The 26,377-nt window shown below is 43.8% G+C and overlaps 1 protein-coding gene across 3 annotated transcripts in view; it reads right to left on the bottom strand.

Moving 5' to 3' along the window:
• The window catches only part of MBOAT1 (membrane bound glycerophospholipid O-acyltransferase 1), a 64,152-nt gene extending 40,573 nt beyond the window's left edge, over nt 1–23,579 (bottom strand). The window contains exons 1-3 of one of the 3 annotated variants that reach the window (XM_084850153.1): nt 23,356–23,579; nt 4,781–4,926; nt 4,339–4,416 (exon numbers count right to left, since the gene is read on the bottom strand). In XM_084850153.1, the coding sequence (XP_084706279.1) occupies nt 4,339–4,416; nt 4,781–4,926; nt 23,356–23,445 (314 nt within the window). In that variant the 5' untranslated portion in view covers nt 23,446–23,579. Of the gene's footprint in view, nt 1–4,338; nt 4,417–4,780; nt 4,927–20,468; nt 20,738–23,355 lie in introns of those variants that run through there. The other 2 variants (XM_084850155.1, XM_084850154.1) reach the window with 2 other exon arrangements.
• Between the last annotated feature and the right edge of the window lie 2,798 nt (nt 23,580–26,377).

Here is a 26,377-nt window from a genome sequence, read left to right as displayed (position 1 = left end):
GCCAGTTCTTCTCTCTTCCTCCTGCCACTGATTATTTTTCAAGGAAGAGAGGTTTTTCTCTCCTGCTCAGAGAGTAGAGTGGAATTTATTTATTTATTTAATTTCTATACCGCCCAATAGCCGAAGCTCTCTGGGCTGTTCACAAAACAACACACAATAAAACAATTTAAAATATACAGAACATTAAAACCACAATATAACAATACAACCACAATAAAACCTAGCAGCAGTGCAGAAGTTTAAAATACAGATTTAAAACAGCAAAGATAAAAATTTAGAAAGCTAAAATGCTAAAATGCCTGGGAAAATAAAAAGGTCTTCACCTGGCTCCGAAAGGAATACAATGTAGGCGCCAGGCGAACCTCACTAGGGAGCTCATTCTAGAGCCGGGGTGCCACAGCAGAAAAAGCCCTCCTCCTAGTAGCCACCCGCCTCACTTCCTTTGGCAGGGGCTCACGGAGAAGGGCCGCTGATGATGATCTTAAGGTCCGGGCAGGCACATATGGGAGGAGGCGATCCTTCAGGTAACCTGGCCCCAAGCCGTTAAGGGCTTTGAATGTTAACACCAGCACTTTGAATCGGGCCCGGAAATGGACTGACAGCCAGTGCAGCTGGAAAAGTACTGGCGTAATATGAGCTCGCAGGCCAGTCCCTGTTAACAATCTTGCTGCCCTATTTTGGACCAGCTGAAGTTTCCGGACCGTTCTTAAAGGCAGCCCCACGTATAACGCATTGCAGTAATCCAGACGAGAAGTTATCAGAGCATGGATAACTGTAGCTAGGCTATCTCTGTCCAGATAAGGGCGTAGTTGGTATAGCAGCCTAACCTGATAAAAAGTGCTCCGTGCCACTGAGTTCACCTGTGCCTCAAGTGACAGTTCTGGATCCAAGAGCACCCCCAAACTACGAACCTGATCCTTTAGGGGGAGAGCAACCCCCTCCAGAACAGGTTGAATATCACCTAGCCAGGCAGATGAACCACCCACTAACAGTACCTCCGTCTTGTCTGGATTGAGTTTCAGTTTATTGGCCCTCATCCAGTCCATTACCGTGCCCAGGCACTGATTCAGAACAGCCACTGCCTCACCTGGTTTTGATGAGGAAGAGAGGTAGAGCTGGGTGTCATCTGCATATTGATGGCACCTCAGCCCACACCTCCAGATAACCTCCCCCAGCGGTTTCATGTATATGTTAAACAGCATGGGGGATAAAATAGAGCCCTGTGGAACCCCATGGCACAATTGCCATGGCACAGGGCAATAATCCCCCAGCACCACCTTCTGGAATCGGCCATCCAAGTAGGAGCGGAACCACTGTAGTGCAGTGCCTTCAACTCCTAACCCAGACAACCTATCCAGAAGGATACCATGGTCGATGGTATCGAAAGCCGCTGAGAGGTCCAGGAGAATCAACAGGATCGCACTCCCCCTGTCCCTCTCCCGGCAGAGGTCATCCCACAGGGCGACCAAGGCAGTTTCCGTTCCAAAACCAGGCCTGAAGCCCAATTGAAATGGAACTAGATAATCTGTTTCATTCAACAGTGCCTGGAACTGTCCTACAACCACCCGCTCAAGCACCTTGCCCAGGAAGGGGATGTTGGCCACTGGCCTATAATTGTTAACATCCTCTGGGTCCAGGTTAGGCTTTTCAGGAGTGGTCTAATTACTGCCTCTTTTAAAGCAGCAGGCACCACTCCCTCTCTTAAGGAGGAATTTATAACCTCCTGGACCCAGCCGGACAACCCCTCCTTCTTTGATTTAATAAGCCATGAAGGGCAAGGGTCAAGCACACAAGTGGTCGATCGGACTTGGCCAAGCACCTTGTCCGTATCCTCAGGCCTCAGTAACTGAAACTCATCCAATAAAACTGGACCAGACGGTGCTCTGAACACCAGTACCAATGGAACTGCATTAATGGTGGTGTCCAATTCATGACGAATCTGAGCGACTTTATCCTCAAAGTGCCGTGCAAACTTGTCACAGCGTGCTACCGAGGGTTCCACAGTCTCTCTCCCTGGCCCAGAATGTAACAGGCCGCGAACCACTCGGAAAAGCTCCACTGGACGACACTGAGAAGATGCAATGCTGGTGGAAAAGAACTGTCTCTTTGCCACCCTCACCGCCACAGAGTAGGCTCGATAGCGGGCTCTTACCTGTCTTCGGTCAGACTCAGCACGAGTTTTCCTCCACCTGCATTCTAGCCGTCTCCCCTCTTGCTTCATTGCCCTCAGCTCAGGTGTATACCAAGGAGCTGGCCGGGCTCTGCTCAGAGGGAGAGGGCGCTTGGGTGCGTTCGTGTCAACCACCCGAGTCATCTCTGCATTGCACAGAGCGACCTGGGCTTTGACAGGAGCACCAGCCATACCAGCAGGAAAATCCCCCAGAGCCCTCTGGAATCCATCAGAATCCATTAATCTCCAGGGGGCGGACCATTTTAATAGGTCCCCCACCCTTGCAGAGGGGAAAGGCCGCCAGGAGTCTAAACCTCAGCAGGAAGTGAGGAGTTGTATAGACCGCCATACTCTGTGATTACGTTCTCATATTCTTGAGAGAGAAGCCACAGAGTACAGAGAGCTAGACTATCTTTTATTGTTCTATCCCATTATACTCCATAGTTTTTTCCTCAAGAATAAGAACCTTAAGAGTGAAACCATGGAGTAAAGTGGGCTGTAGTGGCAAAAAAATGTTCTAACTCTCTGTGCTCTCTCAAGGCCTTGAAAAACCACAAAGTAAGGCAGGCTAGAATGGCTCACTCTCCTCTCAAGGTAAGGGGAGTCACAGGGGGAGGTCAGGTTTAACCCGTAAAAAAGGCATGGTGGGAGAGAGAAAGAGAGAATGTGTAATTGAGAGAGACACAGACAGACAGACACCAAGTGAGTGCGGGGAGAAGTGTGTATCTATGTGAGGGGGGGGATGTGGGGCAATCTTAGGCTCTGCCCACCACCATTTCTGGCCAAATTCACCACCGGCATATGGCCCCGACCTTCCATCCCTTGTCACATACTAGTGGAGGCTAATGGCTCCAATTTCAGTGGGGCTGTGAATAATCGGAGCCACCAGCCTTCGCTGCCACATACAGTCCTCAGGGGCAAAAAGATTGGCCTCCCCTGATACAAGGGAAGCAGTCCTTAATGTATCCTGGTTCTAAACCATTAAGGTTTAATAAAAATAATAACCAGCAACTTGAATTGTGCTAGAAAATGGACCAGCAATGAGTGAAGTTGGGACACGAGTAATATGCTCTCTACAACTGGCTCCAGTGAGCAGCCTTGTGGTGGCATTTTCTACCAAAAGAAGTTTCCAAATGCTCTTCAACTGCAGCCCCACATAGAATGTGTTACATTAAGGTTGGATGATCAGGACTAAGGCATGTACAAGAAGAGTCAGATCCACCTTTAGCACTTTACAACAATCCTATGAAGTCCATTAGACTGAAAGATAGATAAATGTCCAGGGCTTCTGTAAGGCCCCAGGCCTGAACCAAGCTATTAGTAGTTTTAGAGGGGCTTAGATGCCCCATTATGCTCTCTGACTTTGGTTCAGAAGCCTGCTGTTTTCCCTAACAGGTCTCTTGATTTACCAGGATGAGTCAAAGAGTGATAAGAGCAGTAGGGCACCCTCAAGCACATTCCATACTAATGAGTGAGGTGTCTATCATGATGTGCCTGGAAAGTGAGGCTATGTTTATGCCAAGCTGCAGGTGTCTGTGCTGGGAAAGATCCTACGCTGGGAATGAACGCTAGTTGGCGCTTGCTAGTGTCGTGCTGCTTCACTGCTAACATGTATGGTAGAAGACTCATTTTACCCCATGGCTCTGGGTTCAGAGAAGCTGTCTGATCCAACCACTGGGTACGCCTGTGTGCTGATTGTACTCAATAAAGTATCTCCTTGTAAGTAAACCTGGATCTGATTTATCACTATCTTGGCACCTCTAAATTAAGAGTTCAAAGCCTACTGCAGGGGCAATACAGATTCCCAGGGAACTTCATGGCTGATTAGCAAGGGTTTGAAGTGGTGTTTCCCATGTTCATGATCACTCTACCCCAGGGGTGGGCAATTTGTGGCCCTCCAGATGTTCTGACATACTACTCCCACTGGCCCTAGCCAGTATAGCCAATGATTAGTGTTGTTGGCCGAAACATCTGGAGGGCCACAGCTTACCCACCCCTGCTCTAGCCACTACACTGCACTGGTTCACATTCATTTAAATATGGAGTGCTCTGTGACTGGGGAGGAAAAGTACAAAGTGAACAACAATTAATCTAATGAAAGGAGGTGAGAAAAATGACAATTATAAAAAAGACACAGCACATTACTTACAGTAGTCATGTAACCTCACCTGTGAATGTTGGGAATATTGGCCGTGTTCATGATGCCATAGTTTATCATCACTATAACAAAAATATGGATGGAGTACCTTGAAAACAAGAAGCACAAGTTTCATATTCAAAAATTAATGATCCAAGAGGACAAAATGTTTTGTAAAATAGCTAAGCGATATGGAATAATAGACCAAACATGGACCCTGCATGCCTCCAATCCAGTGTTTACAGTGGAACATAACTCAAAAAAGGATCAAGAAAACTAGTTTGCTCCTAAATCACACACTGAATTTTTCAATGCATCTTCTTTTAAAGCAACTACTTATTAGCAAAATATTTAATTTTTTAAAAAATTGTGTTGGTGTTAGAGTTGCCTGATAAAATGCTTTAAAGCTTGTAGCATACAATCTATTAAATACGTTATCAGTTTTAATACAGTGTTAGACAGCAATTACTCACCAACCAAAGCAGAAGACAGCAAAATATACTCCAAAAATGGTGGCAAATGCATGACGAACCACAGAGCTTGTATGACTGGGACTTAAGTACAAGCGAAACCAAAACGCAGCCAAGAGTGCAAAGAGCTGACAAGCAACAAAATTGACCTAAGGAAATATGAAAACAGATTGGAATCTGCCTTGGTCAGCCTCCTCATCAACTGTCAAGCAAAAATGCTATTGCACAATCCTGGACAGTTTATGGAGATTTTTTCCACACAACAATGCAGAATGCTTTAAAGAAATGGAGGGGGGGATTCTGAGCTGCTTGCTCACAGATATTTAAGGTGCACATAAATCTCCCAGTAAGCTAATTCACTGAATCAGCTTTCATACTTCACTTTTTATTTCAATCAAAAGAAGATTCCTGCACTGAGCAGGGGGTTGGACTCGACGGTCTTGTAGGCAGGCCCCTTCCAATCCTACTCTTCTATGATTCTAAGCCTTGTTACATTTTGGGTTGGATCCAGATTTATAGTGCAATCCTGCAGACTATGTAGTCTACATAGAAATAAGTCCCACTGAGTTTAGTAGGACTTACTCTCAGGTAAGAGCATATAGGATTGCAGCCTAAAGGCATGTTTACACAGAAAGAAGTCCTACAACTCCCAGCAATCCCCAGCATGGAGCCGCAGGACTTTTTTCTGTCTAAACATGTATAGGATTGCACCCTAAATTAGTTTAATCTAGACCCATTGGAATCAATGTGACAAATTAGTCATGACTTCAGTCTCGTTGATTTTAATACAAACGAAGTTGAACTAAAGTAGCCTGGATACAACCTATTGTTCCCAGGTGTACACCTAAGATGTTTTATATGTATATCTAAAAACGTAGAAAGCAAATATATGCATCATATAGGTACATTTGTTAGTGCATCAGGATTTGCTGCAGCCCCCTGTCAAATGTACACCCAGTGGCAAATCCAGGTTTGTCCCACCCACATAAAGCATAAAACTGCCTGGACAGCACGCCAACAGCATAGCCTCTCCAATATCACTTCTCCACAACTCAAGTAGGCAGGAAGAAGAGGGAAAGACACATTTAGGATAGAGCACATGAAGACAGATAGATCGTTAGTGAAAAAACTAATGTACAACATAGAAAAGAGAATTGCCTGCATGCTGTCAGAAAAATAACTTGTTGTTGTTGTTGTTCAGTCGTTCAGTCGTGTCCGACTCTTCGTGACCCCATGGACCATAGCACGCCAGGCCTTCCTGTCCTGCGCTCTCTCCCGGAGCGTGCTCAAGTTCATATTCATTGCATCCGTGATGCCATCTAGCCATCTCATCCTCTGCCGTCCCCTTCTCCTTTTGCCTTCAGTCTTTCCCAGCATCAGGGTCTTTTCCAGGGAGTTTTCTCTTCGCATTAGGTGGCCAAAATATTGGAGCTTCAGCTTCATTATCTGTCCTTCCAATGAGCACTCAGGGTTGATTTCCTTTAGGATGGACTGATTTGACCTCCTTGCAGTCCAGGGCACTCGTAAGAGTCTTCTCCAGCACCACAGTTCGAAAGCATCAATTCTTCGGCGCTCAGCCTTCCTTATAGTCCAGCTCTCACAGCCATACATTACTACTGGGAAAACCATAGCTTTGATTAGACGGACCTTTGTCGGCAAGGTGATGTCTCTGCTTCTTACTATGCTGTCTAGGTTGACCATAGCTTTCCTCGCAAGGAGCAAGCGTCTTTTAATTTCATGGCTACAGTCACCGTCTGCGGTGATCTTGGAACCCAAGAAAGTAAAATCTGTCACTGCTTCCATTTCTTCCCCTTCCATATGCCAGGAAGTGATTGGGCCAGATGCCATGATCTTCGTTTTTTTAATGTTGAGTTTCAAACCAGCTTTTGCACTCTCTTCTTTCACCCTCAACAAGAGGCTCTTTAGATCCTCTTCGCTTTCTGCCATTAGGGTGGTATCGTCTGCATATCGGAGGTTGTTGATAATTCTCCCGGCAATCTTAATTCCGACCTCTGATTCATCCAACCCGGCATTTCTCATGATGTACTCTGCATATAAGTTAAATAAGCAGGGTGACAATATGCAGCCTTGTCGTACTCCTTTCCCAATTTTGAACCAATCGGTTGTTCCATGTCTGGTTCTTACTGTTGCTTCTTGACCCTCGTACAGGTTTCTCAGGAGACAGGTAAGGTGGTCTGGTACTCCCATCACTTTAAGAATTTGCCACAGTTTGTTGTGATCCACACAATCAAAGGCTTTAGCGTAGTCAATGAAGCAGAAATAGACGTTTTTCTGGAATTCTCTTGCTTTCTCCATGATGCAGCGAATGTTGGCGATTTGATCTCTAGTTCCTCTGCCTCTTCGAAACCCAGCTTGTACTTCCGGTAATTCTCGGTTCGCATACTGCTGAAGCCTAGCTTGTAGGATTTTGAGCATCACCTTGCTGGCATGTGAAATGAGCGCAATTGTGCGGTAGTTTGAACACTCTTTGGCGTTGCCCTTCTTTGGAATTGGAATGTAAACTGACCTTTTCCAGTCTTGTGGCCACTGTTGAGTGTTCCAGATTTGTTGGCATATTGAATGCAGCACTTTAACAGCATCATCTTTTAGGATTTTAAATAGCTCGGCTGGAATACTGTCATCTCCGCTAGCTTTGTTGTTACTAATGCTTCCTAAGGCCCACTTGACTTCACTCTCTAGGATGTCCGGCTCAAGTTCAATGACCGCACTATCATGGCTATCAGGGACATTCAGCTCTTTCCTGTATAGTTCTTCTGTGTATTCTTGCCACCTCTTCTTAATCTCATCTGCTTCTGTTAGGTCCCTGCCTTCTTTGTCCTTTATCATGCCCGTCTTTGCACAAAACGTTCCCTTGAGATCTCCAATTTTCTTGAAGAGATCTCTAGTCTTTCCCATTCTGTTGTTTTCCTCGATTTCTTTGCATTGTTCATTTAAGAAGGCCTTCTTGTCTCTCCTTGCTATTCTCTGGAACTCTGCATTCAGTTGGGTATATCTTCCCCTTTCTCCCTTGCTTTTCGCTTCCCTTCTTTCATGAGCTACTTGTAAAGCCTCATCAGACAGCCGCTTTGCTTTCTTGCATTTCTTTTTCTTTGGGATGGATTTCGTTGCTGCCTCCTGAACAATGTTACGGACCTCCGTCCATAGTTCCTCAGGCACTCTGTCTATCAGGTCTAATCCCTGAAATCTATTCCTCACCTCCACTGTATATTCATCAGGGATATGATTTAGGTCATACCTGAACGGTTTAGTGGTTTTCCCGACGTTCTTCAATTTAAGCCGAAATTTTGCAAGAAGCAGCTCATGATCTGAGCCACAGTCAGCTCCAGGTCTTGTTTTTACTGACTGTATGGAGCTTCTCCATCTTTGGCTGCAAAGGACATAATCAATCTGATTTCGATATTGACCATCTGGTGATGTCCATGTGTAGAGTCGCCTCTTGTGCTGTTGGAAAAGAGTGTTTGCTATGATCAGCATGTTCTCTTGGCAAAACTCTATTAGCTTTTGTCCTGCTTCATTTTGTACACCAAGGCCATGCTTGCCTGTTATCCCGGTGATTTCTTGACTTCCTACTTTAGCATTCCAATCCCCTATGATGAAGAGGACATCTTTTTTTGGTGTTAGTTCTAGAAGGCGTTGTAGGTCTTCATAGAACCGATCAACCTCAGCTTCTTCGGCCTCAGTGGTTGGGGCATAGACTTGAATTACTGTGATGTTGAATGGTTTGCCTTGGATTCGTACTGAGATCATTCTATCATTTTTAAGATTGTACCCCAGTACTGCTTTTCCCACCCTTTTGTTGACTATGAGTGCTACTCCATTTCTTCTAAGGGATTCTTGCCCACAATAGTAGATATGATAGTCACCTGAATTAAATTCGCCCATGCCTGTCCATTTGAGTTCGCTGATTCCCAAGATGTCGATGTTCAATCTTGCCATCTCATGTTTGACCACCTCCAGCTTACCTTGATTCATTGATCTGACATTCCAGGTTCCTAAACAATATTGTTCTTTACAGCATCGGATTTTCTTTTCACCACCAGACACATCCACAGCTGAGTGTCCTTTCGGCTTTGGCCCAGCCGCTTCACTCTTTCTGGAGCTACTTGGAAATACCCTCTGCTCTTCCCCAGTAGCATATTGGACACCTTCCGACCTGAGGGGCTCATCTTCCGGCGTCATCTCGTTTAGCCTTGTGATACATTCCATGGGGTTTTCTTGGCAGGAATACTGGAGTGGGTTGCCATTTCCTTCTCCAGTGGACCACATTTTGTCAGAACTCTCTGCCATGACCTGTCCGTCTTGGGTGGCCCTTCACGGCATAGCTTATGGCTTCATTGAGTTACGCAAGCCCCTTCGCCACAACAAGGCAGTGATCCATGAAGGGGAAAAAAAAAAAAATAATAACTTAGCAATGGGGAAAACTAAGTGACAGGAAAGCCAAAAGAAAAAGAAAAAAAGATAGCAATTATACATATGTGTGGGGGAAAGAGTGTTGCTTATGGCAAGGATCACTTCGAACTTAAAAGGCAAGAGATACAATTAGACAGTTTGGATTCACTCATAATAAATCAACAGAAGTACATCGTGGCCCTTGCACTACAGGGTCACAATTTCTGAGATCAAAGGCTGCAGTATACAAACATTCATATGCCAAGTGGCCATTTTGCTCTGATGTTTTCATGTGTTGAAATATACATGAATACATTCATCACTCATGAGAGTGCACAGGTCATAATATTTTCTACACATACAGAACACTACTGGGCCAAATTAAAACTTATTATAAGGACTAAAATGCTAGTATGAACTAGTTGTGCTTTGTTTTCTGCTAATAGCTGGCACTTTGAATTCTGAAGTACCTCAGATATATCGTAACAGATATATCCTAACAGATATATATTTTAGGAAGTTATAAACAATACCCTCCTGAAAGCAAGACAACAACCATAGGAATGAATTATTTAGTACACCAAACATGCTTGTTTTTAAAATATGGGGGTTATTTTAAAATAGAAAATTACAATCTTCCGAGAATAAAAATCTACATGATTAGCTCAAAATGATTAAAATTAGTATCCATTTTACTTCATGCAGTCTCTGACATGGTAAATCTGACTGTGTTCTGGACTTCAGTGTTGTTTTCATCAGTAAGTTCTGCTGCTCTACTTTAAAGGCTCTATAAAGTATAAACCTTCTGAGATTTTAACTCAAATTGTAACAGATGTTCTTTTTGGATTTACCACTATGAAGCAGCTGAAAGAATAATCATTAGCAGTCCTTGTGGAGAAGTTGTGGAACAGATTACGAAGTCCTTAGTCAACAAAAATGTAAATAGGGAGGACATTTAAAATTAAAATTATTTAAATTAAAACTAAATATGGAGAATTAACTATTACACTTATGTTATTTGAGTCAGATATTGTAATTGTTTCCCTTAATGTTCAGTTTTAATGGCTGATTGAATGAATGGGTGGCTTTATCCAGATGCAATTTTATATGCTTCTCAATAACTTATATTGAACTTTAACTCTTCTGAATACTGCCCAGATGTTCCTGAAGTGTCCAGTTATGAGCAATGAAGTTCTGTCACTACCCCACAGAGATTGCCTTCAATAATTTGGGGCTTGCTCCTTCTCTTCTCTTCTCTTCTCCAAATGCTGGGAGTGCCTGCTCCTCACCAACCTCAGCTTTGTGTGTAGGTGGAGGCTCAAGACACTCCGCACAACCAACTGTTTATACTGTAACATGTTTCTGCATGTCCTTGTTCACAAGCCCACTCAAACTTGGGTATATACACATGTAACAATGAACACGGATCTAAGGGGGCCATGAAACAGAGGTGATATCCACATTGCAGATTTATGCTTTACACGCTAACAAAAACCACTTCTAAAATGCAGAAATCAATGCAAACACTTATTAAAGTCCAAAAGTGTAGAGTTTATTTTTACAGTTTTGTTCTCAACACTCACATGCACACTCTTTACAGAAGAGGGGAACCCAAAGGAGTTTTCTTCCTGGATGGTTGCAAAGTAGTTAGAAAATACTATATAGGTTTCTCAGGTTTTAGTTATGAATTCAAAATGGGTTGAAAGCCTAACTGGCCTTGTGGACAATGGAATGCACCATGTTGTCCACAGACATCCAAAGAAAAGCATTTGGACAGCTGATAATGGGGAGACCAAATGTCATTATTAGGAACTCTTAGAGCTGAGCTCCCCAAAGTAGAAAAAACGAACTGCTGCTCAAACTCCAGGATAGTTTTAGGGTTCATACAAAGGATACAAGGGACTCAATGGCTCAGAGGCTGGGCCCAGGAAGGGTCAAAACAAAGGAGCAATAGTTTGGCGCTGGGGAATGAAAAGAAATCTCAGGGAGGTTCCTTGCCTTCAGCTGACATCTCACTGGCTATACAGGGCCATAGCAGTTCAGTAGATGAACGTTATCTACAAAAGTTATCATTAACTGAGGTGGGTTGTGGAATGAGCTTCCCAGGAAGGCTCACCTAAGCACTGACATTGTACTCTTTCCGGTGCCAGGTGAAGACTTATTTTCCCAGGCACCTTAGTCTTTCAGATTCTGTTGTTTTAAATCTGTTACTGTATTTTCAATCTAGGCATTGCTGCTATGATTTATTTTGGTTTTTACTTCTATTTTATACTGTAATTTTAAACTTTTATAGTGTATCTTATGTTGTATTTTATGGTTTTAATTGTTGCCAGATCTCTCTAGGCATTTCACTATTGGGTGGTATAAAAATGTAATAAGTAAATATATAAACTAAGGCTGACCAGGTGGTATCTGAACCTACTGACCCATCTAGGGGATGGGGATGCTTCAGGATTAAGTCAAATTTCCCACCAAGGCTCTGGATCAGCCAATTCAAAGGTACCCTTGTGGGTTCATTGGCTATGTGGTGGCATAGCAATCAGGCAGGCATTTGCATATTTCTGTAGTTACAGGGAACAACTCCCTTTAATCTAATCAATGGAGGAAACACGTACACACTGTAGCTTCTGCCCCTCTGCGGCCATCTAGAGCCTTAGCGATCTTCCTGGTAGCTTTTCCATGCTGCTGGTTCCAGAACCAAAATGGATTCTTGAGCCAGTGTCAGGGTAATGTCAATGAAATAAATAGCAAACAATACACGTGCCCAGGGGACCAGCACAGCTGAGCTTCTCCGCAACAAGTGAACTAAGTGTAGTGGTACGGTCACACTAACAGTGGTGCCTCTAGCTCCCATTTATTAAGCTGATGTGATGCCTTGGAATGTTCATAAAGGGCTAAAGTAGATGCGGCTCCATCCAGATCATTAGCAATTGTGTGAATTTTTTTTAACGAGTAAATAGCAGGAGTGAGGGCCCTGATTTGGACTGGGACCCAGCAGGGAGAGAGATAACCAGGCTTTTGCTAATTGCATGAATAGGGCACATTTAGTTTGGCGGCCCAAATATTGGATTTACTAAAGTAAGTTGTCAAGCACACATAGTACTTGAATGATTAATGACCATCAACATATTGGAATTTGTGAACCACAAATTCACAAAAAGAATTTGTGGTTATAGTTGCAATTAGCAGCCCAGATTGAATTCAAACATTGTGCCTGCTGTAAAACAGTGAGAACAAAGTATTTTTAGAATAGTTTGGGATATTTATAAAATAATATAAACCAAAGTACGGGGGGATTAACTTGCCAATTCTTAAGATTTGTTCTGGCAGCACAGACTCAAAAGGGATGGCATGTGCCAACTGCTATCCAAATGCAACATGGCACTACATCAACATTTCATGGATGAGGATGATGCATGGCAAGAAGTCATGCCAAAGCACATTTGCGTGAAACAAAATAACTGTGCTAATCACAATCAGCCAAAATTAATCTGGCAATTCTTTGCTGCACAGCAAGTTACAATTTGACGGGAAAATGCAGAAGATTGCTATGATTTTCACAACTAATATGTTGCCCATGTCATCTTTTGAGAAACAATCAACCATGCAGAGGTATAATTTAAAGGAAGTGACTATATCACTTCTGCACTTTCTGGAGTCCGTCCTCCTACGGTTGTAGGCAACCTTGTTCGTTTTAACAACCATTTACTTCAATGTGGTTCAGGAGCTTGACACATAGCAACCAAAATAAACAGGAAGAAATGTATAAAATAATTAACAGGTTTGAATGAATAATGTTAAATGAGAGGCTGGAGGAAAAAGGGGAAATGTATCGGAAACCCTATAATTTATATAATGATAGCATAGAATGCAGGCTTATTTCTACACTTATGACTCAATTCTGCATAATGCCAATAAGGGTCAGAATAAAGCTAAGGCTTTAATTAAGAATAATATTTTGTAATCTGATTTATAGCACACCACAAACCTGAAGAATATAAGCAGGGCCCTCTTGGATCAGACCAAAGGCCTATCTAGTCCAGCATCCTATTTCCCACAGTAGCCAATCACGTTCCACAGCAACCATCATATTGCCTCTGACAGCGGATGTAATGGACATTATCCAACACGGTGCAGTGCCTCTGCAGATTCCACTGCACCCTCCCAATTCCAGTCTGCAAGCTGTACCCACCGCTTGCACAATGAGATTTAGCGCTTCCGGGAGCAACCAGAAATGAGTGGAAACACGACTTTCTGGAAAAGGGCAGGTCAGCACTCACATAAGGGAGCTCCGTCAACCTGTCACAATCCAGAAATAAGTGTTTCTGCTGGGGGGGGGAGGGCTTCCTCTAGGAAGCATTAAATCTCTGTTGCACAGGCAGTGGGTCTCGCTTGCACAACAGAATCAGCAGGTGCATAAGAGAATCGGTGGGGGCAGAGCACCCCGCTGGATACTGCCCTAAATGTACTCATCATGACTTGCAGCCATCAATAGCCTTCACCTTATTTAGACAAATATATTCTGCTCATGATTTTACCCTGGAAGAGCAACCTTTGGGCTCAGATACTCTTCTTTCTACTCACTCATTCCCATCACTGCAGGAAGACGGTACCATGTAAACTGGGAGAGCCCACATTATTTCAATATTCCACTTAGAGCAAAGAGACTTCATCACTGAGTGGATGCTGCCTGCAGGGCAACCAATAGCCATCCCTGTTTATTGTCATAAAGAGGAATGGTGGGCATCCACTGGTGGCCCAACAGCCCATTTCTGGTAAGCCATGGAGACAACAATCCTATGGGGATAGACAGCTGCCTCCAAACTTGGTGGCGACCGCCTATCCAATGCAGGGTGGAAGGCATGCAGAGGGGATCTTCTCCTCCACGCTCCAGCTGCCCTGCATTCGCAGCTAGATGGCCAATTTCAGCTGTCTAGCCGTAGGACAACAGAGAGCGGGGTGGGGAGGCTGTATGACACATAGAAAGTGTCATACCAGCACTGATGAACGCCCCCCCCGGGAACGCCCCCTTTTGCTCCACTCCATGCTGATCTTCCGAGCACGTGGGGATGACCTGCACCACCTACGAGGCGGCGGGGGAGGGGGTGAGGAGGCGGTTCTCTGGGTACCGACCTGGGAGTGCGGGCTCCAAGATCAGTTCCCAGGAACCGGCCAATCCTATGGCTGTCTAGTGGCCATAGGCTTGTGCCCTTAGTGTATGCAAATAGCTTGCAAAGAATGCTGGACTAGTAGGCCTTGGTTTGTTCCAGCAAGAATTTATGTTCCTATTATATTGAGTAATGACTGCATCCCCAAGATTACTTGAAACACAGTAACTGTGCTTAACAGTTCTGAGATGCTGAGTACGCACTTTTGCTTTGTACGTTTTGTTTAGTAAGTTCACACATCACAACAACAGCCCACTTTTTTAAAAGATTGTGTGTTGTCATGAATGAGGTAGCATGCTGGTGCTTGTTGCCTCACTGCTCCTGCTGCAAGTGGGAGTGGCTAAACAACCCAGGGGAGCTCCACTGCATCCAAACCCAGACCTCTGGCTTGTCTCTCCCTCGACAAGCCAGAGAAACAAGCCAGGTGGACCATGGGGAATTTAGGGGGAGATTTGGGCAAATCCTTCTGGCAAACAAATGTGTAGCAAGCTTACACGGTGATATGTTTGCATTTGCTCAGACTATGTTGATAGTGTTGAACTAGACTGCACCACTCTTCTTCTGGAAAGCTAGGGTAGAATTGCCAAGCACTAGTAAAAGTATATATTCCCTCAATGACGTCTGAGAGTTGACCTTCAGAAGCAGTTAAAATCTCTGTGCAACAATCCTGCTGTAGAGGTGGTTAAACTTAAGGAGTCTGCTTCCAGGAAGCAAAAAAAAAAAAAATGTTGGAAGTAAACAAACAGGGGGATTGTACAAATGAATAGGTATTTCTTTCGTCCTGTTGATTTGTTCAATGTTTATAGCACCCTGTCCTCTACATTTGCGTAATTTTTCCACATAGGTCCTTATTGAACTCGACAACTAAAGCAAAGAAATGTTAATCCACAGAATGCCTGTGAAATACAGAAAAATTTAAAACTGCCATATATTTTGAACTATTTCCAAAAACTACTACAGCATGGATGCTCACCTCCATCATTCTAACAGTACATAGTATTCAACCGTCCAAACTAATACACACTCTGCTTTGTATTTTTATTTCTATTTTTGTTTATAACCAGAATTTAACATTTCCGCCATCATGAAATGCAAGCATTATTACCCCACCCCTTCCTTCAGCAGAACCCCCAATAAACTAGTGAACATTACAAGGCATTATTTTCCAGAAGAGCTATTCAAATATGTCCTATTACCTCCTTCAACAGCTCACAAACCTTTCCTTCCCTCGATTACGCACATAGATTTCAACTTCACTTAGGCTAACACTGTGTACAAACCAAGAATGAGACATATGAACACTCTTTGTGAATACAACTCCTTGAGCATTGACCAGATTGAGCCAAACATGGCACACAACTTGCAAGGCCTCATTATCACATCACTGTTTTCAGATAGCTGAAATAAGTAAACAAGTCCCTGCAAATTATTATACTCTGCTTTCTATACAGTAGTGTACTCTACCACTCCTTTTTTGGTCTAGATCCACTCATCCATAACAAGAAAAAAATAAAAACCTTGTTCAGAGTTGCAAGAACAAATGAGAAAAGCCCTTATCAGATTAAGTAGTAATAACGATAGAATTTTTTCTTTGGCAATCAAAAGAATAAACAATCAGCTTCTCGATCACAACTGGCAATGCATTTTGTGGTTCTCAAATGTTGCAACTGAAAACACCTCCAAGCCAGAAAATAAAGTAAGAGCCTCCTCAAATGGAATAAGGCAAAATAAAAGCTAATTTGGCTAGTAGACTTCGTTCTAGTTCCAGGATGTAGGGATTGGGCCCAGCACCTCTGCAGATGCACTCCAAGATATGGGAACTGATTCCAAGTCAAATGGGGAGGTGGAAGGACTTGTCAAGGCTTCAAGGTTGCAGGGGGGCCAGTGAGAATACAGTGACAAAGAGGATGATCCTCGGCTGCCATCTAATCATTTGGATGACACCCAGGCCAGGCCATTTGAACCCATGGGAACACAGGTTCCTAGCGAAGAGGAAAAGGGGGTGGGAATATCAGACCCAAGAGTTAGACATCAGACGAAAAGGGAGGAGCAACGCATGGTCATGAGGTGCTCCAAGAGACTTGCAGAAAGGGAGGTGACCCTGTGGAAAGAGCCACATTGAGGGCTGGACTTGGTAGGCCACTCAGTCGGAGAAGGGGGGGTCTGTAGTTGGCAGTGGCAGTTTAGTAACAACTCTCATTCATGGTGCTTTAATCCCCAGTAGCTACCTGAAACCTACTTTAGTATGCATAGCCTAAGCTTGTTGCCAATAAGCTGCATGAGGATACTTTCTGTAGCCTGAGGCAAGCCTTGTTTGCTTGTAGTTTGCATAATAAAAGTAACTGACTGGAAACAAAGCTTGACAGCTTGACTACAAAGGAAGCCAGGGGGCAGGCATCTGACACAGGGCCAGATAGACAAATGGTGGAATTGCTTTCAGGATTCCAAATCGTTATATCCCTGGGAAGTATTAATAAAATCCTTGGGAAAGGAGTGCAGGAAAGAAGGATTTTTTCCATTTGTCCTCAGCAATAACAAGCAAAAAAATAAGACCCCTGTATTATGCGGACCACAAAAAATAAAATTGTATATATGTCTATCAAAAAAAATCCCACTAGAATAAAATCCTGGTTAAGAGGAACAAAAATGAGCACATACCAAGTTTCTGGTGGATCACTTACTGGAGTTGTTCATGAAATGCACAGGGGAGCAATCGTTTGAACAGAAAAAAGTCCTACAACTCCCAGCATCCTTCCAGCCAGCCATGCCCATACTGGCTGAGGAATGTGGGAATTGAAGGAGTCTTTTCTGTCAAAACATCCATAGGATTGCACCCTAAATGGACTTTGCTCTGAACCAATGAGGTGTTTCTTATGATCTTAAGCGAGCGTGCACACCCATTTAACACAGATTAGTTATTCCTTATTTTAATTTATTATTTATTTAAGCTACTTATATACTGCTTCATATCATAAGATCTCTAACCGATTTTTAGAGATCCTGTTTTAATTTAAAATACATCCACGGGCCATGGGGATTTTATTTTTTAAAAATAAAATTCATTATACAACCAACACACACACACAAAGATATCATCAAATGGACAATAAAAAGTTACCAAACTATACACACAAAATACTTCCAAGAAATGGGCAACCTCCCTTTATAAAACTTATACCCTTATTCTTCTCAGCCTTCCGTAAAAGAGTTATATGTAGATGAAAATAATTGTCACTACACCAAATTTTTCCACAGATTTATATGAGATATTGGTATATTGAATTCGTCAGTATTTCTATTAGCATAGGAAATAAATGGATGCTAAGTTGCAAAAAAGTCTTCCTCATGTCCCTCATAATTCCCTAAGGAATGCACATATAACGTAAGTTTTTCCATGAGCGCAATTGACCATAGTTTATCCCTCCATTGTAGAATGGACAAGACCAAATTTCTCCAGTTTTGTACGATAATCTTATGGCTAAACAAAAAAACCTGATCAGGTCTTTATGCAATAGCAATTTGTTAGCATCTATGAATAGAGATAAAAGACACAGAGAGGGCGCTAGAGATAATTACCAACCAATCACGACAGCTATTTCAGCAAACACTTTGCACCAAAACCAGAACGCTCAAGGGCAATGCCACCTCATATGAATATAGGAGCTTTTGTGTTCACCACAGTACCAGCATTTATCTGAGGCATCCCTATTAATATAATTTAATTTAACAGGAGTTAAATACCTACAATTCACAAGTATAAGGTTATGCTCCCTTAATTTAGCGGACAAAGAATACATTGGAGGTCTCTTCCACATTCTCCTGAAAACATGGCTTCTAAGGTAACACCCACATCTGTTTCCAAGATCAATTTTATACCAAAAGAAAGTCGACACAACCCTGAAAGCAGGATATTATAAATGTTTGTAGCTAAACCTTTTGAACTGGTGTCTGTTTTTAATAGCAGTTCCTCAAAGGTTAGGAGCTCCCTAGTCCCCTGTTCCAACACCTGTTTTTGCACTGAGAAATGTACCACTTGGCATATTTGGAACCAGGTATGAGGAGTATCTCCTGGCATATAGAAGGGAAAGAAATGGAAGCAGTGACAGTTTTTACTTTCTTGGGCTCCAAGATCACTGCAGACGGTGACTGTAGCCATGAAATTAAAAGATGCTTGCTCCTTGGGAGGAAAGCTATGGCAAACTTAGACAGCATAGTAAGAAGCAGAGACATCACCTTGCCGACAAAGGTTCATATAATCAAAGCTATGGTTTTCCCAGTAGTAACGTATGGCTGTGAGAGCTGGACTCTAAGGAAGGCTGAGCGCCGAAGAATCGATGCCTTCAAACTGTGGTGCTGGAGAAGACTCTTACGAGTCCCCTGGACTGCAAGGAGGTCAAATCAGTCAATCCGAAAGGAAATCAACCCTGACTGCTCATTGGAAGGACAGATGCTGAAGCTCAAATATTTTGGCCACCTAATGCGAAGAGAAAACTCTCTGAAAAAGACCCTGATGCTGGGAAAGACCGAAGGCAAAAGGAGAAGGGGACGGCAGAGGATGAGATGGCTAGATAGCATCACCGATGCAGTGAATATGAACTTGAGCACGCTCCGGGAGACAGCGGAGGACAGGAAGGCCTGGCATGCTATGGTCCATGGGATCATGAAGAGTCGGACACGACTTAACGACTGAACAACAACAACAACAACGAGGAGTATCACCAAGCTGCATCCAAATTTGTTCCCCAAATATGGGGTAAAAACCAACATATAGATCCCCAAGTCGGTATAAGCTCTGCTGTTTCCAAAGCTGAAACTGCTACCAGAAGGGCCGCTGACTAAGGAAAAGGATAAGGGGTGATGGTGTGCCATACCTTCCAGATCCCAAAATCATTAGGAAGAAATGGATTTGGGGGCCATGGGGATTCTAATTACTTTTTTAAAAAGTAGACAAGACTACGGTCAGCCCATCCCTGATCTCGAGTGTCCTCATTTGTGCTGCTTTAAAAACCGACTACAATAAGTTCTTGCCGTCTAGCCTATCTTGCAGCCCAATCTGAACAGCAGAGCCCATTTTTCTGGTTGGTATGGCAAACAGTTTGTGATAGCCGCAAACTTCCTCACCACTGCGGGAATGCAGAAAGGGAAGCAGGTGCACAGCTGCCTGAGAAACATGAAAAGGCCACCCTCTTTAGCTGCCACCAGGAAGAGGCCAAGCCTCCAATAAGCCTTGAATCAAACATATCGCACCAGGGCTCCACATCTCACATTGCAACGATGCTCTACCCCACCTACCCACCCAAATACATGGAGATGTACAAGATTTTTATACGCTAGATCAGCCTCCCCCAACCTGGCACCCTCCAGCCATGTTGGACCACAACCCCCAGCATCCACCAGCCAGCTGCCCTAGATTCTGTGCTAGCACAACAGCAGTATCTTATCAGAGAACTTCCCTGCAAGTGTGCTTCGCCCCTACGAGCCAATAGGTCTCGTTATCAAATAGCTGAGCAAAACTGATTCAAAAGAAAACATATTTAAAGTCCCTGCAAATAAGCACACGAGGCAAATCTGAGAAAGAGCGCAGTCTAAGCAAGAGCACATGTTTAGACAGAAAAAAAGTCCTACAATTCCCAGCATTCCCCAGTCAGCATTGCTGGGAGTTGTAGGACTTTTTTCTGTCTAAACATGCATAGGATTGCACTTTTAGTGTTTCTGTTCGATGAGTCACTGGCCTCTGAATCCTAGACTTTGTTTTCTTTAATAGTGCAAGACTAAGTCCCATCCCAACAATTGTTTAAAGAACTTATGACAGTGCTGGGACTATTTGATCACAAAAGGTACTTCTAACACTACCAATCAAACCCCACTGTGCAGCTGTTCATCTTTTCCTCTTTTACGGATTTATTTTATAGAAACAAAAACCCGAAGCAGCAGTGGGAAAACACAGGAGGGCTACAGTGAAAGATCACAACACCTGGACTCCCCCCATAAGACTCTATGAATGAAGCACGCAATTGCACAGTAACACCCACCGCTCCCCCAAGTCAGCAGAGCAGCCTTGATATTAAAATTTCATTTTAAAACACTCTCAAAATATTTAGCTTAATACTTACTGCAACATTAAATACTTGTTGTCAAGACATAAAACCTGCGTGCCACAACCCAAGGCCAAACTAGGAAACGGTACTGTGCACTCTGGGACAGATGATGCCTTGGTGTTGTTTTGAGCTAAGCAGCAAATAGCAGCACAACAAGGCTCATTCTAAGATAACCACAAACTCCCTCTGCCAATGAAATAGGTTGCCTGCTCATGAATTAACTCAGAATGCCACTGTAAATCACAAGCGACTTATCTAAAAGCAGAAACATGGCTCTGAGCTTCACAAAACATATCACGGGCTGTAGTGTTTAACTGTATGTATATTGCATCACACTTTTGTCTTATGCTTCCACATCAGCTGAAATATTTATAGCAAAACAAACTCAACTGAGGCAAGGGAAGGGCGTGGGCACTCTTATTGTCAAAGATCATCGCAAAAGCTACATTCTGACGAACACTTCCCCACTTAAGGGTGCAATCCAATGCATGTTTAGACAGAAAAAAGACCACAACTCCCAGTATGCCCCAGCCAGCAGGGGCATGCTGGGAGTTGTAGGTCTTTTTGTCTAAACATGCATAGGATTGTGCCCTAAGCCTTAAGGCACTCAGCAGGATTTATTTCTGAATGCATGTGTGTAAGATTAGACTCTCTGATGAGAGTATTAATGAATACATTACTTCAAACCTGCGTTCTTGAGATTAAATCCCAATTCCATCAATCTCAAGGATGAGTCATAATTATCTTTTTAAATCTCAAATTATCGTTTACGTTACTCTGTGGTAGATACCCATAAGCATCTAGTTCAAGGAAGCCATTCAAGATGGCATTAAGTAATGGATAAATCAAAATAAAGACTTCTGAAAATAAGCTGACCCACGTCCAGACCTGGGTCAATCCGCAAGCCACTTGCTCAACAGTAACAGACAGAACCTGTTTTCCACTGAGGTACTTCACAGTAAAAAGGAATTTGTAAATAGTAGTTTTAAGGATACTTACAGCCAATTCAGTGAGGATTACTCCCAAGTAAGTGTGTGAATGCACATCTGCCTGGCAGTAAGACCCCTTCAATACGGTGGGACTAATATCAGGGTAAGCATGCCTGTATGCTTAGGCCTATGTCATGCATCATAAGCAAGGAGCCACATGCACAGAGGGAGAGAATGATTTTAAGGAACGTGAAGTGGTAGTTCAGTGCATCTAAGACTGCAATCCCATTTTAATAGTTTTCAATATAATCTATTATTTTAACATTTTGGTTTATACAGTTCTATGCCAAGTTGAGAGGCCTTTGTCTGGAAAACTGGCCAAAAATACTCAAAATAAATAAAACCTACACATATTTACCTGGGAGTAAGCACCGCTGAAAACCACTTACTTCTGAGTAGGCATGTATAGGATGCCCTCATAAGCCTGTGCTCTGCCTGTCCCACCCCGGAAAATTGTGGGGGCAGAGAAAATCACAAGCTGACTAAAGTGACAACTCCATGCAAGGGAAGGGTAGAGTGATATTGTTTACATCACTGCCCTTTCACCTAGCAACATAAGAAAGATCCCTGCTCCAAGGAATTTACATTCTAACATTCAACATAGGGAAGGCAAAGAGAAGGAGTTCAAGATGAGGGTAAAAAGGGAAGGTTGTGTCTTCAGTTCAGTGATAGGCTTGGTTTCAATTTAGTTGCCATGGGAAACCCTGCACCACCACAATACTTTTTTTTGGCTGCTATTTCCTGCACTTTGTTCTTTAATATTAGGCATCCAACAGCACGCCCCTATTCACTTGTGCCCAGTGACTGGGCTTCATGCTCATATCAACCTATTCCATCCTGTTTTCTTACATAACCTATTATTAGCCTTCCATAATCCCACCTACCCCCAAAAAGAACACCAGAAGAGGCAAATCTCACAGAGGCAGTAATCACTTGTTTCCTCAGTGATGAATTCCTTTGCCTTTTGGGAAAACACTCAAAACGTGTCAGCCACTACAAAAGAGAATTGGAAGTACTTTCGTAAATAACTTATACTGTTTCTGTAGTACCTAGTGAGGTTCACCTGTTTTGTTACTTTAGCATACTAATTTTGTTACTTTAATCAGTGTAAATTCCCCCTGCCCTCTCCAGACCCAACATGCTACATGAAACCCACTTTTAATTATTATTTTTACTACACATCTGACTTCGTTTCTATCCCCCCATCCCTCACTGTTATCTCACATCTCTCCATGCTCCCACCATCTTTTGGATAAATCCTGTTTACCCCTTTAAAAGATATTAAAAAGATGACATCAAGATAAAATGGTGCAGGTGCCAGTAGTGTGACTCACCTTCTCTTGGCCTGCAAATGTTTTTGGTCCTGATCCATTAGTTGAAGACCAATGTTGCTACAAGGCACACAGATCACCACCATGTAATTAAAGCCACAGTCCTGAAACCATGGTACTTCCAAGCTAATAACCAAGCCATTTAGACTGCAATCCCATACACACTCACACAGTGCAATCTTATACACACTTACCCATCGAACTCAATGGGGCTTACTTCTGAATACTATGTATAGTCCCGCTGCAATAATAAACAAACAAACATGTATGGAATCTGGCTATTCGTGTTCAGGGGTGGGGTGGGAGTTGAACAAGGCATTACTCTCCGTCAAGGAATGACTTTTAACATTCTCCCAGAGAAAGGCATCCTCCATAATACAACAGATAAAAATATGCACACAATCAACACAAAGACAGCATTTCCCTAAACCCCACGATTTCAGTCCTAATTCCCCTTTTTTCGAAATTAAAACCTGCGATCCAGACTTCCATCATCTTCAGTACCGAAGTCTTGCGTTTCTTTCCCGCTTTTGCGACATACAGGCACGTCCTTCATTGCAAACTTAGCCGAGCTCGCCTCACCTGGTCCAGTGGGATGCCCAGGAAGTCACTCAGCGGGTGCAAGAGGGTGGAACCTGTGGTCCTATAGGGAATTCTGGCTGCTTCTGCCATCCCGCAGCTCGGCTTGACTCGAGGCTGGCTGGCTCCCGCTCCTCCTGACCTGACCACAGCACCGGCGATGGTCAAGCACCAGAGCGCGCGGGCGCGCGCGCACACACGCACACACACACACACACACACACCCCTGGCACGTGCTGCTCAAACCAATGCAACCGCTCGAAAGCCGAGGCTCCGCCTTTCGCTCCACTTCGGGTTGGTGGCCTGACACCCACCTTTCCCTTCCTCGTTCGCAGCAAAATGGGGAGAAGAGCGTCCTCGCTCCGAAGAGGGAAGGCCATCGCCTCTCCCGCGGGCGGGGCTCGGGCTCTCGCTCGGGGCCTGAGAGGAAGAAGGAGCGTGCGCCGAAGCCGCGCTGCTGCTCGGGCCGCGCCTAAGCGGCGGGAGCTGGGCGGGGAGCCCAGGCTCCTGCCGTGGAAGAGCCTTCTTCGCTTTTAGGACTTGCTTCGGGCCCGAACCTGTTTGGCCTGCAAGGGCTCTCCACCACGGTACAGGGGCTGTATCCAAGGGGAGTCTCACTTAGAGTAGACCCATTGACATGAATGGGATGTAAGTCGGACTAGCGATTTCTTGGATGCAAGCCCATGATTGACAACGCGAGAGAAGCCTGTCCTCAAGGCAAGGCAAGTCTTTTCTCCCCGCCCAGTCTCGGGCTGCAGAGCCACGGGCGTTGTGGCCATTGGCGGTATAGTACTCTCTACACATGCTCAAGGGCAGTCTTTCCTTTCTTCCTTCTTCGCTATTCATTCACAGACCCTCGGCGCTGAAAACGGGTTCCGGAATTAAGGTTTGGTAAGGCTGGGGCTCAGTTGAACCTTTGGGCTCAGCACTCAGGCGTCGGATAATACACAGGCTCTTTAGGCACGTACAAAGTTCTCTTTCACTACGGAAGCAGCTGCGCTGTCGGAGCCTCTCCGCCCTGTGAGGTGGAGTTCGGACTTCCCGACATGCTTGAGTGCCGGCACCTTTTATTTTAGATGTTGCAATACTATTTTAACAGTAAAAGATGGCACGTGTGAAGAGGGGCCAGTTCCCATTTCTGGCGATGTGTTTCTAACGGCGCATACCCTGCAAGCCTTACTCACTCGCCCTGATCTTCTTGTAGCGCGGAAATTGCGGTTTAACGTCAGCTTTTGCTAGCAGTTCAAGGCCAGAGTAACTCTCCCCGCTCCTCAGACTGACCTGCTGTTTAGAAAACTTAAGGCAGAAATCAGTCTTTTTCTGGAGCTTTTATCTTCAAACCAGTGCCTCCAAAGTGATAACCCCGTCACAGGCTGAGTGCCTGGAGTACAGATTAGTAAATGTTACATGTAAAGTGTTGTATCCAGTGTGACACCTCCTTAGATTAGACCAATGAAATAAGTAGGACTTCAGTTAATCACGATTAACCTAAGCCCCATTCATTTCAAGAGGTCTCCTCTAAGTAGAACTATTGGTCACAACACAAAATTACAACTTCTAGAAATGCCCAACTAGGGGCACAATCCTATGCTTGTTTAGACGGAAAAATGTCCTTCAACTCCTCCAGCCAGCATTTGCTGGCTGGGGGATGCAGGGATTTGTATAACTTTTTTCTGCTGTTTTAGTGGCAACACATTTACTCTAGAAAAATCCCATTGAGGATTGGGGTGGCGGGTGTAAATTGCTTCTGCAATGACTCAGTTTAAACTAAGCATGACCAATTTTTCAAATGAAGTAGGTGGGTATTAGTATGCTGTACCAAAGAGCTTGTGTGTGTGTGGGGGGGGGGGTTTAAGGCTGCAATCATATTCATTTTTACTTAAAGTATTTTTTTATCTGGACAGCTTCTCAGCCCAAAAGGCTCTTGGAGCAGCTTAACACACAGCTAAACAAGACTGTTCCTGCCTACAGGCTTACAGTCTAAGAAGACGTGACACAAAGAAAAAGAGATGGGGAGAGAAGAGGGGAAAAATAAAGCGTTCTTTTAGCAGGGCTGGTGGAATAGCCCTATTGTCTCTCAATACAGCCTGCTGGAATGGCTGCTGGGGGTGACAGCTGAGGGAGGAGGAGACAGCTTCATTGAGGTGGTGTTTCAGCGGGGCTGAAATACAGTAGATTGAATTTATCACAAGTGGTGTTAAGATATTAGGGAATATTCATTTATTTAAAACATTTCTATGCTGCCCTTCACCACCTCAGATTCTAGGGTGGTGTACTGTATTTAAAAAATACAATGCAATAAAACTAATATTTCATTAGACTCTTTATTAGTTAAGATTGGGTATAAGCTCTGAAATAAAAAGCAAGTATTTTCCAAACCAAATATGGCTTTTTTCTGAACATCTCGCTTGGAAAAATAAAAATTGGAAAAAAAAATCAAGATAATAGTTTTTCCTTCTTGCTACATACAGTAATAAATCATTTTATACATTGCTTTTTCCCATATGCTGCAAGTTATTTGTATTAGTTTCAGTAAGCAGGGGACGTGGAGGAGGCAATCCTGAGAAGATGTGCATAGGACACTTGTCTTCTCGACCCTTGCCCATCATGGCTTCTCTGAGCTAGCCAAGGGGGTTTGATTGGGGATTTAGGGAGTGGTGATTGCATAATTGCCTGAGGGGGTGGTCACTGCTGCCCATAAGGAGTGGGTGGTATGACCACACCTGAAAAAACCTCCCTGGATCCAGGGGTTTATAATAACTATCACACAGTGGCGAATACCCCCATTTGGTGCTCAAGAGGGTGGTGGTAATTCAACTGCAGGTGTTCTTGGAGGATACTATTTGTCTAGACCTGTTTCAGACCTAATTATGGAACAGAATCAGCCTCAGTTGCCCTGAGGGATAACCTTTATCGGGAGAGGGACAAAGGGAGTGCAACTCTGTTACTCCAACTCCATCTCACAGAAGCTTTTGATACTATCGATCATGGTATCCTCCTGGATCTCCTCTCTGGATTGGGGGCA

Source organism: Heloderma suspectum, chromosome 4, assembly GCF_057233095.1.
Source record: "Heloderma suspectum isolate Gila_16-S chromosome 4, 16-S_ref, whole genome shotgun sequence".
NCBI classification, from domain to species: Eukaryota; Metazoa; Chordata; class Lepidosauria; order Squamata; family Helodermatidae; genus Heloderma; species Heloderma suspectum.
Note: the sequence above shows the minus strand (reverse complement) of the source record. Positions and strands in the feature narration are given on the sequence as shown.